The following is a 17835-nucleotide window of genomic DNA, read 5'->3' on the forward strand; positions in this document are numbered from 1 at the left end:
AGAGGGAAGCAGGGGGGAGAGTCATTAAAATGCAGTTCTTTCAATTATATCCCGTTATTTGTCATCTTTATTGCTTTTCTATAGTTTTCATTGCACCTTTAATAGTATGCCTGGTCAGAAAAGGTGAGCTGGAATGTGAACACACTTGGCTGCCGCCACCGCTGCCACTGCCTGTGAGCTGTGCTTGAATCCCTGTCCCTGTAGATTTTAATGTCCCCGCAGACTGCTGGCAGCCTGCTTCCAGCTGTGGCAGGCATGATGCAGTGAATTGCTTTTGAATGTTCTTTACTCAAATAGGCAGTAATTACAAGCTTAAAGAGGTTTAGTGGTCCAGTAAACTACATAATCACCCCTGAATTAGCCTGGGCTCATCAGTTGCAGTCCAGCAACCTCAAGACTGCTGTTTGTATGCAGGCTTTATCACGTAGCAACCTGAGCAGCAGGTGTGGAACAGCAAGAATCCCCCATAAACACAACTGTCTACTGGGGACAATGATCTCTAATGAGATGAGGCTACAGCATCACTGTAATTTAAGTGGGGAAAATTAACGCCAGAGAAAATGCTCTCTACTTCCAAGAATCTCTGCTTCTTCAGAGAACGATGGTGTTTTGCTGGATTGGTTTCTTTTATTTTTTCCCTTTTCTCTCCTCATCCCCCCCACCCCCCAGATCTTTAAATGCATCTTTTTTTCTTCTTCTTCCTTCCCCCTTCCCCCCCCCTTCTTTTTTTCCCCCTTCTTTTTCTTTCTTATTTTATTCCCCTTTTTCTTATTTTTTTCTTTTTTAATGAAGAACACATTGTGTTTTTGCTTATAAGTTGAGTGGGCTTTATTCTTTTACAAGGATATGTTGTGAATATTTAATGGTGGACGGGGCATCTGTTCAAGGACTTTCCATGCCAACAAAGCGGCGTTGCAAAATAGCAGCTTTATCTTCTCATTTCCTTCCTCAGTGGTGGGTTTGTTGTTTGGTTTTCCTTTTCAAATAGAAAATGTTTGAATGTAAAAACCCTCCTCATCTTGGTGGTGAAGATTGGCATCTCGGTGTGGTGGTTGCCTTGAACTCTCTTTGCCTGACTGCTTGTGCCTTCCATGTAAAAAGGCATCTGAGCTTACCCTAATGGCAGCTGAGCTTACAGCAGGAGGCTTCCCAAATTGCCTGGGGGCTGCTCCCAAGGGTGCTACCAGCCCAGGAAATCTCTTACTCCATCTTAAATCCTGTGGTTGATATTACAGAATTGCTGAATACAGCAACCTTCCATCACCTTAATCATTCTGATGTGAAGGGTTGGGGGAGGTAGGCATCGGGGAGCACTTTTGTCCCCACCTTACAGAAGGAGCTCCTGATGTACCAAAGGGCGTCCTGGGAAAGAGAGCAGGAAGCATAAATAAAAGCTTTTCAGCTTAGCTCTGTGGGATTACAACTGCTGGTGCTGGTGTTTCCCAGGGATTGCAGAGTTCTTTCCCAGCCCACCTGTTTAGAAAGTCATTTCAGGTAGATAAGGACACTGACTTATCGCTAAGAAAAGGCTTCTGGTTAGGAGATATTTACCTGAGCTAATCTGTCTGATGCTGATTCTAGAAACAACAGCTCTGCTTTTACGGACTTATCAGGTAGTCAGGGTTTCCTTTATCATGCAGAGGATGAGGATATTTCCCCTTTCCAAAAGCCACTCACCTAGGAAAGTCTGGTCCCTCAGGTCCCTCAGCCACTCCTCACAAGACCTGTTCTTCAGACCCTTCCCAGCTTCGTTGCCTTGCTCTGGATCCACTCCAGCACCTCAAAGTTCTTCTAGTGAGGGCCCCAAAATCGAACACAGGACTCAAGGAGTGGCCTCACCAGTTTTGATTCCAGGGGGACAATCACTTCCCTGGTCCTGCTGGTCACACTATTGCTGATCCAGGCCAGGATGCTGGTGGCCCTGTCCACCTCAACACACAGTGGCTCATCTCTAGCCTACTGTTGATCAACACCAGCAGGTCTTTCTCTGCTGGGTAGTTTCCAGGCACCCCAAGTGTTGAGCATTCATGGGGTGGTTGTGACCCAAGTGGAAGACCTGGCAGTTGACCTTGTTGAATCTCATACTGTTGTCCTCAGCCCACGGATTCAGCTGGTCCTTCTGCAGAGCCTTCCAATCCTCAAGCAGCTCAATGCTTCCTCCCAGCTTAGTCTCATCTACAACATTACTGGGAATGCATTCAGTCCCCCTCACACAGGTCATTGAAATTGGACAATGCATTACCTTGGTTCCTTTGATGTTGCTTGGATGTAATATTTCCTTGCTTTGGGCTGTCTGCTGTGCTGAAGAGAAGTTTGCTGATCTTTTGGATGTAATGTTTCTTTTAATTATCTGGTCCTGGGGGTTTTTTAGGCTGTGGTAGAGAAAATACTACTACTAAGAGAAATGCTACTAATCAAGAGAAAGGGGAGAAGGGGTGGGAAAGCACATGGCCAGTCTCACATTAGCACAAATAATTTTTACACTAGAGAAAAAATCATTCCTTAAATGTATTATTAAGAGAAGTTAAGGTGTTAAGAGAAGCACTGTGCTTGTGCTTTTGTGTTCACATACATAGAAGCTTTTAAGGAATGTTTAGGATGGGAAAAGCTCCACTCAGTTAACCCAGGTATGGTGTGGGAGTGTCTGCATAGACTTAGCTTAAACTATACACTGGTAGGAACCAGAGTAAGCTCCAAACACTGAGGTCTATCAGAGTCTCTCTCTCCAAAAGGAAATAGCAGAAGCACCATTGCTTGGACTAGCTGAAGCTCAGCTGGAAAAGGCAGCAGGTAATAATATATGGTATGGAAGGAATAATATTGTAGCAGCCAGGGGATGGATTAGATGAGTTAAAAGGTTTTTCCATTTTCTGACTTCTGTAATATCCTGTGCAAGGGATGATCTGAACCTTTTTTTCCTTAATGAGTGCTTGCATTATGAGTAATTTGATGGGGCCACCAGAGAAGTGTTGGCAGTGCATCCCAAGCCATACCATGTCTCTCCATGAGCCTTGGAAAGGATATTTATGTTAGTGAGTGCCAAAACTTGTTCACAGACAACTCTTGCAAGAAAATTATTTACAAAAGGGCAAATGGGAAAAAAAGAGAAGTGCAGAGCATTTCTTTCCTGCTCCCCGACATAACTCCTTCATTAAAAAGTGTCACTGTTGCCAGTACCTCTTGCCTCCCTCATAAGCCCCTGCAAATAAAGTATGCCTTCCACCCCACTGCCTGCAAAACCAACCCACCCCCTGTTTAATCAGCTTGTGCTGTGAACACAAGTTCAGATGTTGAAACTTTTGAGGGTATTTGCTCTGTGTTTTACACCCTGTGTTTTCCTTAGGAGAGTCAGATTCTGCCTCCTTTCCTCACCTTTCATTTTTTGGCAGGGTTGCTCCAGCAGCCTGCAGGAACTCTTTGTAAGGACAGCAATGGGCAGTGTCTCAGAGCCCCCATTTCATGGGAGGAGTGGGTTGCTGCAGAAGTTAAGTGGCAACGTGTAGCCTCACCATAGTGATACAGGGATCGCAGCATCCTGTCACGTTGCATCTTTTGATGCACTCTTAGCTTTAGAAGCCAGAGCATGCCTGTTGATTTTGCATTCAGTAGTTTGCAGTTCAGTAATTCTGGCAGCAGCAGGATTTATTAACAGTAATGCTGGGGCAGGGCGGGGGAGGAGGTTGGGGGGAAGCAAAGCAGAAATCTTACTGTGGGGACAGTGAACTCTTATAATAAGTTGAAGAAATATTTTCTTTTGAAAGAGGAAAAGACTGGCTTTGTCTGCAGCGTGACCGTGTCATATGGACTGCGTTTTCTCGCCGCGCTGAAAAAGCAATGAGGAGTTTGAAATGCCAAAGCCAGCTCACACTTCAACAGCATTATCAGACTGACTCACTGCTCCCAGCCAAGCAAAAGGCTCTGCAAACTTTACACAGGCTCTTTTTTTTTCCCCCTCCTTCCTCCTCCCGGCCTCATGGATGCATTTCTAATAAAACAACTTCCTTCTCGGTGTTTAGTATTTCCTCCAACGTGCGAGCCAGTCTCATGGGATAAATAGGATTGAGTTTGCAGCTTCCGAGTTGATTTTTGTGCTGGGTTTTTTCTTTTTCTGTTGTTGTTGTTGTTGTTTTTTCCTCCCCACCCCACCCCCCCCCATCCCCTCTCCCTAGCAGGTCACCTCAACTTGGCAACTTTTTACAGCCTTGCCAGAATATAAAGCAGGTCACAGGGATGTTCTGTAAACCGATTCATGCAGCCTGCAAAGCAGGCCAGGGGGATTCAACACCTTCTCTTTACCGCTCGATCTAAACGCGCCGGTGGCCTCTGAAGAAAGCAGGTTGCAATCTTGTGACTTTACGGATAATGATCCAACTGTTTTTTGGCTCCTTTGCGAATGCAGTGCGCCCCCCCCCACCCCCCCCCCCCCCCCCCTTATTCTTTTGGTGGCTGGCATGTGTGAGGATCCAGGACTGGACTGCTATAAATTCAAGCTCTGTTCTTAGACTACACCATGCCCCGCTTTTGTGATGCAAATGGCAGGCACAAAGTGTCCCTTTGATAATGTGCAGTCAGGGGACAAAAAAAAAGCATTCACTGCAACAGTAAAACTAATTCATAAAGCTGAGAGACAATGGGGAAGCATTATGGATATTAAAAAAAAAATATAATAAAAGTGTCTCCTAGATCAACTTGGTAACTAATGTAAACAGTTCAAATGTACACTAGGAGGGGGTAAGGAAAGGGGAGAGACCCAAACAGCTGCTTTGTTGCCTTTACTAATCCTGAAGTTTGGGTAAAGCAAGGATTTAGAGTTTGGCACTAAATTGATGTGCGGTTGATCACTGGAGGGCTGAACCTCGGGCTTCATTCTGGTTGCTGAGTTAGGTGTAGGCTGGGTTACTGTTCAGAAGCAAGAAAATTGTCATGCTGTATTTTTTTTCTTTGTTTATTTGGAGGCTGGAAAACAGTTAATAGACAATCCCGGGGGCATATTTGTTTGTTGTTTTGTGTGGTGCTTTTTTTGTTGTTGTTGGGGGGGTTTATTTGTTTGTTTGTGGGGCTTTTTGTCTTTTTTTTGTGGGGAAGAGAGGGTGTGTGCACTTCCTTTCCATCACCTACCAAGAGTTTAGCTCAAGGTCATCTTGCCTCAGTACATTGTGCTGAGCTCTGGAGAAGGTAGAGGGCTGCGGGGAGGGGATACAAGGACTTCCAAAATGGTTCTCCTGGCTTGGTCAGCCAAGTGACGGCACTGCCACCGATAAGGGCAACACTGGATGGTTGCCACAACAGCCTTCTAATGTAAGGTGCAACCTTCTGCTTGGGGATTGCTTATGCTGCGGTCGGGCTGCTCGGCATTGTTGGTGTTGAGGCAGTTTGGTGCCGCGAGGAATTAGTAATCTGGTGGTGAGAAGGGGTGGGTTTGCCTCCTGTTATCTCAGCAGCAAACTCTGGGCAGGGTTATTTTCATGTTTTTCTGCCACCAGTATGATGCGCTGGCATGGCAGGCGAGGCAGAGAGGGGAGGGAGTGTTGCTGATACTGGGTTCCAGATAAGATAAAGTCTATCACTTGTCCTGGCATCCAGCATTTGCAGCCTGGAGTGGAAAATCTGAGGAAAGGAGTACGTTTGGACAAGGGCTGTTACTAAGAGGCAGACTTGGATGCTTTCCATGGATATCTGCTGGAGACTTTACCCACTGGCTGTAGCCAAAGGTGGTAAAAAGGAAAAAAAAAGCCAAAAAGAAGTCTTACTGTTTTGTTTTGCTAAAAATTATCTCTGCTGCTCTGCAAAAGGGCTTTTATTAAGACTGCTGCACTCTAAATACCATTCATAAAAGAGTGACAAGAGAATCCTGATGCAAAGTTAATTTTTTCTCTCACTGTCACTTTGATTTCTTTGTTACTGCAGAAACTACTGCTCTGACTCATATTTTGCATAGTTATTTTTACCTTTTTTCAAATGTTCCTTAACTGTTCATATTACCCTGGGCAAATCCCCCCAGGATAATTTTCATTTGCATGCAGACTTTGATGGTGTTATTAAGCAATCACTTTCAGTACCAAGTCATTATTAGAAGTAATACCACAGAGCCTGAAAAACACATTAATGGTGCCAAACAGTCCGCATTTCTGCACGAGATTTATGGGAAGGGAAAAGTGGTAGGACTCATACTATTCAGTGGATGCTACTCTCTAGTGCCCTGGCAGCAGCAGGCATGATCAGAAAATACCAGAGCCAGATTCAGAGTCCTTAGCTGTTGTCAGCTTCATTCTTGGCTTTTTTCTCTCCTCACCACCCCCCTTCCTACTTCCTACTTTTTTCTTCCCCACACCCTCCTAGGATTTGCCCTTTTCCTCCAGCCTTGGTAAGAAAGCCTGTCTGCAGCCTTGCAGTCTACACAAGCTGGGCTGGTTCTGGGAAGGAGGGTCAGCCTTCCCATCTGTAATCAACCTTTTATGGCTTTCACTGGAGGTGTTAATGCAGATCAAATGGAAAACACTCCAGCAAGAGCCTTACAGCTTCTCCTGCTGCCCCGCATACTGTCCCAATCGTTAGTTCTGATTATAAGACCTAAAGGTAATTCTGTTTGCTCTCCTAATGCATTGCAGCTCTCCCGGTGGTCCAGGGTCTCTTTTCTTCAGGTCCCATCTTGGTCAATTGTTTGCAAATAATTAAGCTTTTAAGAGATAATGGTAGGAGCTAATGTACACAACAAAGTAAAGGTCTCAAGTCACTGTTTGTTGAGCAGCGGTACAATTGGCTTTGGTATCCCAAAGTGATCCAGAGTGATAGATGGACTTGGCCACTGGAGGTGTTGTGATGATTTTAGACACCCACTTCCATATATATATATGTATATATTTTAATATTTTAAATATTTACATATGTTAATATTGATCTTTTTTGTTTATGTATTTTTATATTTATATACTAATCTATTTCTTAGAATCATAGAATGTGTCAAATTGGAAGGAACCCGTAGAGATTATCATCAAGTTCAGCTTCCTGCTCCTCTCAGGACTACCTAAAACTAAACTTTTTTACTAAACAATAGTAACAACAATAAATTCTTATTCTTTCTCATTCCTATTCCCATTCTTATTCCCATTCTAATTCTTCTTGTTATTATTAATTACTGTTCCTACTTTCATAGTCTGTTTCCAGTTGGAAGGGACTCACAATACAGGAGCACAGAATTGTTAGGGTTGGAAAGGACCTCAAGGGTCATCCAGTTTCAACCCCTCTGCCATGGGCAGGGACCCCTCACACTACAGCAGGTTGCTCAGAGCCACACCCAGCCTGGCCTTAAAAACCTCCCAGGAGGGGGCTTCTACCATCTCCCTGGGTGACCTGTTACAGTGTCTCACCACCCTTATGAATGATCAAGTCCAATTCCCAGCTCCTTACAAGGGCTACCAAAACGAAACCATCTTCCTAACATATATAGAAACATATCTTATTCTACTTAGTATTATTTTTTCACAGAATCATAGAATGTCTCAGGTTGGAAGGGACTCATATGGATCATCAAGTCTGACTCCCAGCTCCTTGCAGGACTACCTAAAACTAAACCATTTTACTAAAATATGTATTCATGCATCTCTCTCTCTCTATTTGTCCATATTTTGTACACACAGATTTAATACTTAGAGAATCATAGGATTGTTCTGGCGGGAAAACACCTCAAAGATCATCAAGTCCAGCCACCATGGCCCTAAGACCACCCTAAGACCACCATGGCCAACATGTCTATGCAAATATGTGTGTGTGTGTATGTATATATATATATATATATATATATATATATATATATATATATATGTACTGGTTGATGGTAGGCTTAACATGAGCCTGCAGTGTGCCCAGGCAGCCAAGAGGGCCAATGGCATCCTGGCCTGCATCAAGAACAGTGTGGCCAGCAGGAGCAGGGAGGTCATTCTGCCCCTGTATACTGCACTGGTTAGGCCACACCTCGAGTACTGTGTCCAGTTCTGGGCCCCTCAGTTTAGGAAGGATGTTGACTTGCTGGAACGAGTCCAGAGAAGAGCAACAAAGTTGGTGAGGGGTTTGGAACACAAGCCCTATGAGGAGAGGCTGAGGGAGCTGGGGCTGCTTAGCCTGGAGAAGAGGAGACTCAGGGGTGACCTTATTGCTGTCTACAACTACCTGAAAGGAGGTTGTAGACAGGCTGATGATGGTCTCTTCTCCCAGGCACCCAGTACCAGAACAAGAGGACACAGTCTCAGGCTGCGCCAGGGGAGGTTCAGGTTAGATATTAGGAAGAAGTTCTATACAGAAAGAGTGATTGCGCTATGGAATGGGTTGCCCGGGGAGGTGGTGGAGTCGCCGTCATTGAAGGTGTTCAGAAGGAGACTTGATGGGGTGCTTGGTGCCATGGGTTAGCTGTTTGGGTGGGTTGGATTGGTTGATGGGTTGGACACGATGATCTTGAAGGTCTCTTCCAACCTGGTTTGGTTTATTCTTTATTCTTTATTCTTATTCTAATACATATATATGCATGCAAACATCTTGTGAATTATCCTTTTAAACAACCATCAGGAAGGCTTTGTAAGGCACCTGCCATTCCTGACCAGGTGAAATAAAGACTGAATTTTGACTGAATTTCTGCATAAAATGGTAGTTCTCAGGGTTTTCCCCCATTCTCTCTGTCTGCTTTTGCCTGTAGCACAGACCTCCCTAGCCCTGTGGGTGGGAATGCAACAAGGCTTTGAATGTTTTTATAGCAACCTAGCCTGTGGCATGCTGGTTTCTTTGTAATTTTTATTAGTTTGTTTATTTATTTATTTATTTATTTAAGCCTACAAAAGAACAATCCCCAGAAAGCTTATATAAGAAGGATGCCAAGCCTTTAAGATTATTTTAAACCACTCCAAATCATACTTCAAAAGCCTTGCTGCATTGTGAAGCTTTAGCTAAGAGGGATTAGCCATGTAAAGTCCCAGGCTGTCCTGTGATTATGGCAATTATAGATTTATCATGAAATTAAAAGTTTATACTATGCTAGGATAGGGGGGAAAAAAAAACCCAAATAAAATCAGATGACCTTAAACAGATCAGAATTTGAGGAATTTGGGGGTTGGGACTTTTAAAGCAATTATTTTTACAGTGACTGTATTGTTCTTATGGCTAATTTTATCCAGTCTTGTCTACTTGGGGGGGGAGGGAAAGTCCAGAACAATTGGAAATTGCTTAATGGAGACAGAGTTCTCAATTCCAATAGCTAGAGGCTGCCTGGTAATTATTGCTTGCTGCATGAAATTAGACACAGTTTGTTCAATTACTTAAAATTAGATCTCATGTAAGGTGGCAAAGTGAAATAAGGGGGGAAAAAAAAGGAGTAATGCTTTTGTCCTCACTTGATAGCAAAGTAATGAAAGGGGAAGTAAGCTGTGAAGATTAAAATGTTACAAATCATCTCTGTATGGTTGTTTGGTTTGGATTTGTGGGGGTTTTTTTGAAGGGAAGCAAAAATGTTATGTTCAGATAGGTGGACCTAAGTCAAGTCTCACTGTGGTGGATGAATCATAGAGTGGTTTGGGTGTGAAAGGACCTTCAAAATCATCTAATTCCAACCTGCCTGCCATGGGCAGGGACACCTTCCACTAGCCCAGGTTGATCAAGGCCTTATCCAACCTGGCATTGACCACCTCCAGGAATGGGACATCCTCAGCCTCCCTGGGCAACCTGTTCTAGTGGCTCACCGCCCACACTGTAAAGAATTTCTTTGGAATCTCCAGTCTGAATCCACCCTCCTCAATCTTCAATCCATTCCCTCTCACCCTATCACTGCAAGCCCTTGTAAGAAAAGAAATCCTGCCCCCCCAGCTTTCTTGTAGACCCTTTCAGGCTGCTCTAAGGTCTTCCCAGAGCCTTCTCTTTTCCAGGCCCTACAACGCCAGCTCTTGCAGCCTGTCCCCATAGGAGATGAATGTGCTTATAAGCAGATGATAAAATTCCTGCTGTATTTTTGCATGTATAAAATGTAAATTACCCATAAGAAAAACAAAAAAGAAGTCAAATCATCGTTGTGTCTTCCACTTGGTAGTTCTGGAGCTATTTCACATACATGCAGGAAATACCGGAGGGGTAGTTTACAAGTGTGCAGGTTATCTGTGGGCTCACTGCCAAGGGAACAATGTTTTTAAAGGAATGGGTAGTTCCCCACCGTTTTGAGGTGAAAAAAAAAACCCAAACTTGTAGCATTTGGAGGTGATGGTCACCGTGGTGGTCTTTGAAAGGGACACGTTGGGCAAAGGGAAGTTGCACAATAGGAATTCCTGTTTGTTGAAGTGAGGTGATGCTGGCGTGTAAGATTAGATGTTAGCCATTAGATGTCAGATTATGCTGTTTACAAGAATATATAAAAATCTGCTAAGTAGTTACAATACCAATAAGATTGTGGAATTTTATGAGGTTTTAAATTCTTAGGCTTTACAGGGTTTCAGTTTACATCTTGTGTAATGTTATACTGCCAAATATATCCAAAGAACAGGGGAAGGTTTGGGTGGGGGGAGGGAAATAAGGGAGGTATGGATCATAGAATGACAGAATTGTTTTGGTTGGAAAAGACCTTGAGGATCACTGAGTCCAACCCTCAACCTAAGACCACCGCTTCTATTAAATCATGTCCCAAAGTGCCATGTCCACATGTTTCTTGAACACCTTCAGGGGTGGATAACAGCAAATACTTTGTGACAACCAACATGGGATGTTGGACCAGTTTTATCAAATTTTCTTTATTGAAATGTTATGAAGTACCTTGCAGCAGGCTAGGTCTCAATCTAATATGTACTGAGACTTGGGTGTCCAGGTGAGGAGCTCAGCCACTTTCTTGAAATGTTTTTTCCAGGGAATTGTTGCATTTCACAGAGTCATTGAATCATAGAATTCTTAGGGTTGGAAGGGACCTCAAGGATCATCTAGTTCCAACCTTCCTGCCATGGGCAGGGACCATTCACACTAGATCATGTTGCTCACAGCCACATCCAGTCTGGCCTGAAAAACTTCCAGGGATGAGGCTTCTACCACCTCCCTGAGCAACCTGTTCTAGTGTCTCACCACCCTCATGGTGAAGAACTTCTTCCTAAAGAATATGCAATATTTGGTCTTTTGTTTTGGGGTGGTGGCATTTTTACATGGAGGGGAAGGACAGAAATGATATTTCCTAATTTCAAAGTGGGATGTGAGGTTTTTTCTGCTGTCAATTTATTAAGCCATCTGCATTCATGCAGAAGTGAATTTTCTGAGAAAGCAATCAAGTTCTCACAAGAAACTTAACTTATGATTGAATTTTAACATTATCTTCAATTAAACCAGTATTTATTTTCTGTCTCTTAGGATTAGTGCAGCACAGCTATGTTAATGTCAGACAAAAATGTGCTGATCATTGACCTTGCACTGGCCTGCGCTCAAAACCCAGGCGTTTGTTTATGTTCAGGATGCTGATCTTATTTGCAAATTATTTTGAGTGTGCTGGCAAGATTTGCCTTCACTGTCTCAGAAAACATCAGCGTGGTTTAGTTTTACAGAGAAGTGCTTTATAGCATATTTTGTTCTGTGAAATACAGGGGGGATAAAGGGTGGGGGAGGAAAGTGATTTGACTCTAATCGGTCATTGGAGACAAGTGCAGAAACTTTCAGCTAATGCAACAAACATCCTTCTTGAGTATCAAGGTACTGCCAGTATCCTAAGCAGTTATTTCTCCACTTCACTAATCTTTATAATTGGCTTGTCTTTTACTGCCATTAATTAAGTGATGTAGTAGCCCATTAATAATTATAAAAGAGTGACACACCTCAGCGTTTTCACCTCTCAATGATAGATGTCACACTTCTGTGCTCTTTGGTGCAGTTTGTTGTTCTTGTTGGTTTTGTTTCTTTTTTTTTTTACTTAAAAAAGTAGACCAAATAAGAAGAAAGGAAAATAAATAAAGCATTGGTTTAAATCTATTCATTTCTTTTGGTGTCTTGCAGCACCCTTACCCTTCAGAAGAACAGAAAAAGCAGTTGGCACAAGACACGGGGCTCACTATACTTCAAGTGAACAATTGGTAAGTAATTTTCCTCAGTGTTTCTATATGGCTGTTGGCACCCTCTGGGTAATGCTTGGCATTTTTGAGGACACACCTTGCCCTTCTCTGCTCTTCCCCTCCACCTTTCCACAGCAGTTTATTGATGCAAAAGAAATATCGCTGGGTGAGTGGGCCCCTCGGTTTAAGAGATGTTGAGTTGTTCAAACATGTTCAGAGAAGAGCACTCTAAGCTGGTGAGGGGTCTGGAGCACAAGCCCTATGAGGAGTGGCTGAGGTTGTTTAGCCTGGACAAGAGGAGGCCCAGGGGAGACCTTATTGCTATCTGCAACTACCTGAAGGGTGGTTGTAGCCAGGTGGTGGTCAGTGTCTTCTCCCAGGCAACTTGTGACAGAACAAGAGGATGCAGTCTCAAGCTGCACCAGGGGAGGTTTAGGCTGGATGATAGGAAGAAATTCTTCCCAGAAAGAGAGATTGGCCATTGAGCTGCCCAGGGAGGTGGTGGAGTCACCATCCCTGGAGATGTTTAAAAAGGGACTGGATGAGGCACTTAGTGCCATGGTTTAGCTGATTAGATGGTGATAGGTTGAACTTGATGATCTCGAAGGTCTTTTCCAACCTGTTTAATCCTGTATTCTGTATTGTATTTCAGTATCTTTGCATTTGGGTACCAGTCCTCCTTTTGGTTCAGGGTGCATCTTCAATAGGAAGCCACATCCATGTTGAGAACTTTGGTCTTGGAAGAGGTTAAGATGTTGGGTGGATAAAAAAGGGGCAGTTGGCCACATTTCTGGAGAGCGTATTGGTATTTTGGGATGCCGTTGTGACTTTTTTATTTTCATGTGGATAGTGAGGTTTTTCTTTTTTGACTGACATCCTTTCATATCTTTACTGATTTGGTTAGAAGTGCCATTTTTGAAAAGTTTGAATAAACTTGGAGGATAGTGTGGCCTGTGTCTGCTGAAGTACAGTGTGGAGCAATTTTACTTATTTATTCCAGCTAAGGGGTGCTGGAGCCCCTGATCTGTTGTTGTAGTGATTTGTTTGAAGGAAATCAGGGTCTGTGCTGTCACTGCTGTGGCTTTTGGATTGCTGACTACCTGGGACACACTGAAGGCAACTAGTGAAAATTACTGGTGATTAAAGGATAAAAACACACTATCAAACCCTTTAAAAAAAGGGTTGATTTATTACCCTTTGTTACTGCATCAGAATGCAGGTTTCTTCCTCTATCCCAGAACAAGTGTCCTATTTGAAGTGTATTGCAATCTAATACCTTGTAAAACTAAGTGTAGCTAATTAATTGTCCTAATATTTTTAGATAAGTGTTTATGATGGGAAACCTTATCCTCTTTGAAGTAATACCCAGAAAATGGCCAAGGCAAGCGGCGAGCCTGCTGGGGAAAAGGGAGGGAGCAATGCCAGTTTGCAGACAAAAGTATTTTATTCCTCCCCCCCGCCCCGTTCAATAAGTGTCAGAGATTAATATTACAGAAGCTCTGATTACATGCCCTAATCCATTTTAGTGAATAAATTTGGTCTTGATGTCCATTGCACCTACATTAACAAACCCTTCTCTCTTAGAGGGAGTAGGAGCCTATGGGAGAGATTTCAGATATATTAAACCCCATTACAGAAAATGTAATTTCTGTCAATATAATCCCATGTATTCTTCAATTTAGTACTTTAGAGATAACAAGCTACTTACAATATATTTGCCTTTGGAGGATTAATTTACAAAGTGCACTATCTGGGAGACGCAGGCAGGCTCACATAGGGATAGCTTGTAAGGGTTATCAATTTCTGTGACCCCCACAGCAGCTCCAGGAGATCATTTTTTTGAAGCCCTTTAAGACACTGAATAAAGGGAAATACCAAATACTTAGTGTGTGTGAAGTGTGCTTCCAAAGTATTTACTTTAAAATGAAGGAATAAAAGCCACTAAACGTCAAATAACCTGTTGTGAGGAAACACAACCTGCTGTAGTTTGGCTCAGCCGGGAAGAACTGGTGTTGGCTTCAGCTTTGTGTCCTACAACCTTCAGGCTATCCCTCAATTTGTATGGCTGTCATAGGATCATAGGATGTTAGGGGTTGGAGATCATCAAGTCCAACCCCCCTGCCAGAGCAGAACCATAGAATCCAGCACAGGTCACACAGGAATGCATCCAGACAGGGCTGGAAAGTCTCCAGCAAAGGAGACTCCACAACCTCTCTGGGTAGCCTGTTCCAGTGCTCTGTGACCCTCACAGCAAAGTTCCTCCTCATGTTGAGGTGAAACCTCCTGTGCTGTAGTTTATATCCGTTACCCCTTGTCCTATCACAGGGTGCATTGGAGAATAGCCTGTCCCTTCCCCCTTGACACTCAGCCTTCAGATATTTATAAACATTTATTAAATCCCTTCTCAGTCTTCCTCTTCTCCAGACTAAAATGTCCCAGGGCTGACAGTCTCTCCTCATAAGGCACATTGTCCTTCAGTTCAAGGCAAGGTGCTTTGTCCAGATGAGAAGTTGTGTGTGTTCCTCAGGGGGTCCTGTTTAATGATGGGGTGGAACAAGCATGTGGTGCTTTGGAGGGGTCTGGGAGCTTAGGTTTTGGCGTGAGCCAATGTGTCAATTTTTAGGATGAGCCATCAAAGAAATTTTTGGAGATGATGAACATGGGATGCTTTGAACTAAAGCTGGTGGAATTTCTCCCAAGTGACTTTCCAGGGTGTTTTTCAGTATCCATGTCGCCTCAGATTTGAGGAGTTTTTCTTTTTTTCACTTTGGCTTTGTGTCAGATGTGTTTTTATAAGTTCCTTATGTGCAAGGAAGGGAGGAAAAAAAAAAAAAAGAAAAGAAAAAAACTAGGTCAAAATACATTATAACTGAAGTCTTGTGGATGTAGGGCAGGCTTCCTCTGCTTGAGCTAGCTTGGTAATTCTGCTGTGGTGTTACAATTGTATAAATTATTGAGACAATTCCCCATCCCTCCCCAGGCCCATGAAGATTTAACACTATAGAGACAGTCGGGGCTTTCTTAAATCACAAGTGGTGGGCAGAGATGCCAAAGTATGCTAATAATATGCTAATTCATCCCTTGCATTTTGTAATGGATGCTAAGGAATGAAGAGGCTGTGAGGCTGTGAGTGGAGCATGCAGGTTGCACACACATGTGCGTCCCCTGGAAACATCCAGCCATGGGGGTGAACAATGAGCTGCCCATCCCCTCCCAAATTCTGAGGGATATGGGGCAACCTTCTCCCAACTTTATGCTGAATTCCTTTTCTTCTAAGGCAGCATGCAGGAGAAGAAACTCTTCTTGCCTAGATTATTTGCTGGAGGGAAGAGCTAGAGTATTGTTTCTGGTTAGCTTTGCCTTTCTTCAGCAGGCTCATAAGTCATTCAGCCACGACTTGCAAAAAAATTTTGCCTTCCTCCTTAGATTCTTCCAAACTTGTTAACACACATGTACATTTTTTGTATTAATGATGAGTCATTGTAAATCACTGTTGCAGAGATTAAATAAAATGCTGAAGGGCAGGCTGGGTGCAGATCAGTCATAAATTATTGGCAGCAACACAGCATGTGGGAATACATGAAATGTGCATGAAAAACATAAACTCATGTCTGGTAGCATGGTCGTTAGCCCAGACTGGGGAATGCTGAATTTTCTGGATGGAATTAGAAGTTTGCCACAGAGCAGTCAGTGAAGAGAGCATTTGTTTTCTGCAGATTGAAAGCATTTGAACAATTTTTTTTTCTTTCTTTCTTTTTTTTTTTTTGGGGGGGGGGTCATATTTTGAATGCCTTTCCAGTACGTGCTACTTGCATACTTCAGTTGGCTGCTGGAAGGGTAAAATGGTGCTTTTCACGTATGGGCTGCTGTGGTGGGTTGAGATTCCCCCCCAACATTAACTTTGCCAGACCAGCTTAGTTGGAAGCAAATGAAAGCTGTATTTACAAGCAAAACTACAATCTACAATGAAATGCAAGGAGTATGTACAAAATATGCAGTATTTACAATGTTTAAAGATATTTACAATTAATAAGCAGCACAAGAACCCCTCTGGTCAAGAAGACCAGGGAAGCTGTCCTTCTGTCCCCCCAACTCCTGTCCAAAAGTGAGAAAGCAGCAGAGAAAAAGTAGCTGTTAGACTTCACCAAAACAATGCAGCCAAGGTCAAACGGAAGCAGGGTTAGTATCCTCACCAGAGCAATGAAATGAGAAGGGAGAAGGGAGAAGGGAGAAGGGAGAAGGGAGAAGGGAGAAGGGAGAAGGGAGAAGGGAGAAGGGAGAAGGGAGAAGGGAGAAGGGAGAAGGGAGAAGGGAGAAGGGAGAAGGGAGAAGGGAGAAGGGAGAAGGGAGAAGGGAGAAGGGAGAAGGGAGAAGGGAGAAGGGAGAAGGGAGAAGGGAGAAGGGAGAAGGGAGAAGGGAGAAGGGAGAAGGGAGAAGGGAGAAGGGAGAAGGGAGAAGGGAGAAGGGAGAAGGGAGAAGGGAGAAGGGAGAAGGGAGAAGGGAGAAGGGAGAAGGGAGAAGGGAGAAGGGAGAAGGGAGAAGGGAGAAGGGAGAAGGGAGAAGGGAGAAGAGAAGAGAAGAGAAGAGAAGAGAAGAGAAGAGAAGAGAAGAGAAGAGAAGAGAAGAGAAGAGAAGAGAAGAGAAGAGAAGAGAAGAGAAGAGAAGAGAAGAGAAGCAAAGCCCCCAGAATGTTTTGGTACAAGCAGTCTTATAGCAGATATCTCTCCAATTGAATCATTTGGAATTGTCTTTATTTCCCTCTTTACACCCAATAGTGATTTATTTACATTTTTCTTTACAAATTTACAGATTTTCTGCTTGAAATCTGTAGCAAAATTTTAAAGGCATAGCCTAAAACTACCACAGCCGCCTGTTCTTTGGGCTCCCTGGGTTGATGCACACAATTCCTATTGATTGTAGAGGAGTCACAGGAATGGGGTGATGATGTGAGATGTGCCAGAAAATGTATCAGGAGTAGGGCACATGTCTTTAAAAATACCACAGTTTGAACTTGACTCTTTTCCCTTGCTGGTTTGACTTTTTTCTTGTTTTTAAGTACTACTTCTCCCCTCTACTCTCTCTGCCCTGGTGAGGCTGCATCTGGAATATTGTATCCAGTTCTGGGCCTCTCAGTTCAGGAAGGAAAAGGAGCTGCTTGAAAGAGCCACAAAAATGATTAGGGGAGTGGAACATCTTCCTTATGAGGAGAGCCTGAGGGATCTGGGAATCTGTAGCTTGGAGAGGAGGAGACTGAGTGGTGACCTCATTAATGTTGATAAAGATGTGCAGGGTGAGTGCCAATAGGATGGAGCCAGGTTCTGCTCAGTGATGCCCAATGACAGGACAAAGGTCAATGGTAGAAGCTGAGGCATAGGAAGTTCCATGTGAACATGAGGAAAAATTTTTTCACCGTGAGGCTGACAGAACACTGGAAAAGGCTGCCCAGGGTGGGGCTGCAGAATCTCCTTCTCTGGAGATACTCAAAATCCACCTGGATGTGTTCCTGTGTGATCTGCTCTAGGTGATCCTACTCTGGCAGGGGGGTTGGACTGGGTGATCTTTCAAGGTCCCTTCCAGCCCCTAACATTCTGCGATTCTGCAATCCACGTGGGGAATTTTTATTTTATTTTATTTTATTTTATTTTATTTTATTTTATTTTATTTTATTTTATTTTATTTTATTTTATTTTATTTTATTTTATTTTACTTTATTTTACTTTATTTTACTTTATTTTACTTTACTTTATTTTACTTTATTTTACTTTACTTTATTTTACTTTATTTT

General features: G+C 43.2%; 1 protein-coding gene across 2 annotated transcripts in view; it reads left to right on the forward strand.

Moving 5' to 3' along the window:
- MEIS1 (Meis homeobox 1) overlaps positions 1–17835 on the forward strand; it is a 134229-nt gene that overhangs the window by 91511 nt on the left and 24883 nt on the right. For both annotated transcript variants that reach the window (XM_068153076.1, XM_068153075.1), the window contains exon 9: positions 11995–12071. In XM_068153076.1, the coding sequence (XP_068009177.1) occupies positions 11995–12071 (77 nt within the window). The remainder of the gene's footprint in view (positions 1–11994; positions 12072–17835) is intronic.

Source organism: Melanerpes formicivorus, unplaced genomic scaffold (genome assembly GCF_026170545.1).
Source record: "Melanerpes formicivorus ecotype bairdi unplaced genomic scaffold, bMelFor1.0.p_v2 SCAF_25, whole genome shotgun sequence".
Lineage (NCBI taxonomy): Eukaryota > Metazoa > Chordata > Aves > Piciformes > Picidae > Melanerpes > Melanerpes formicivorus.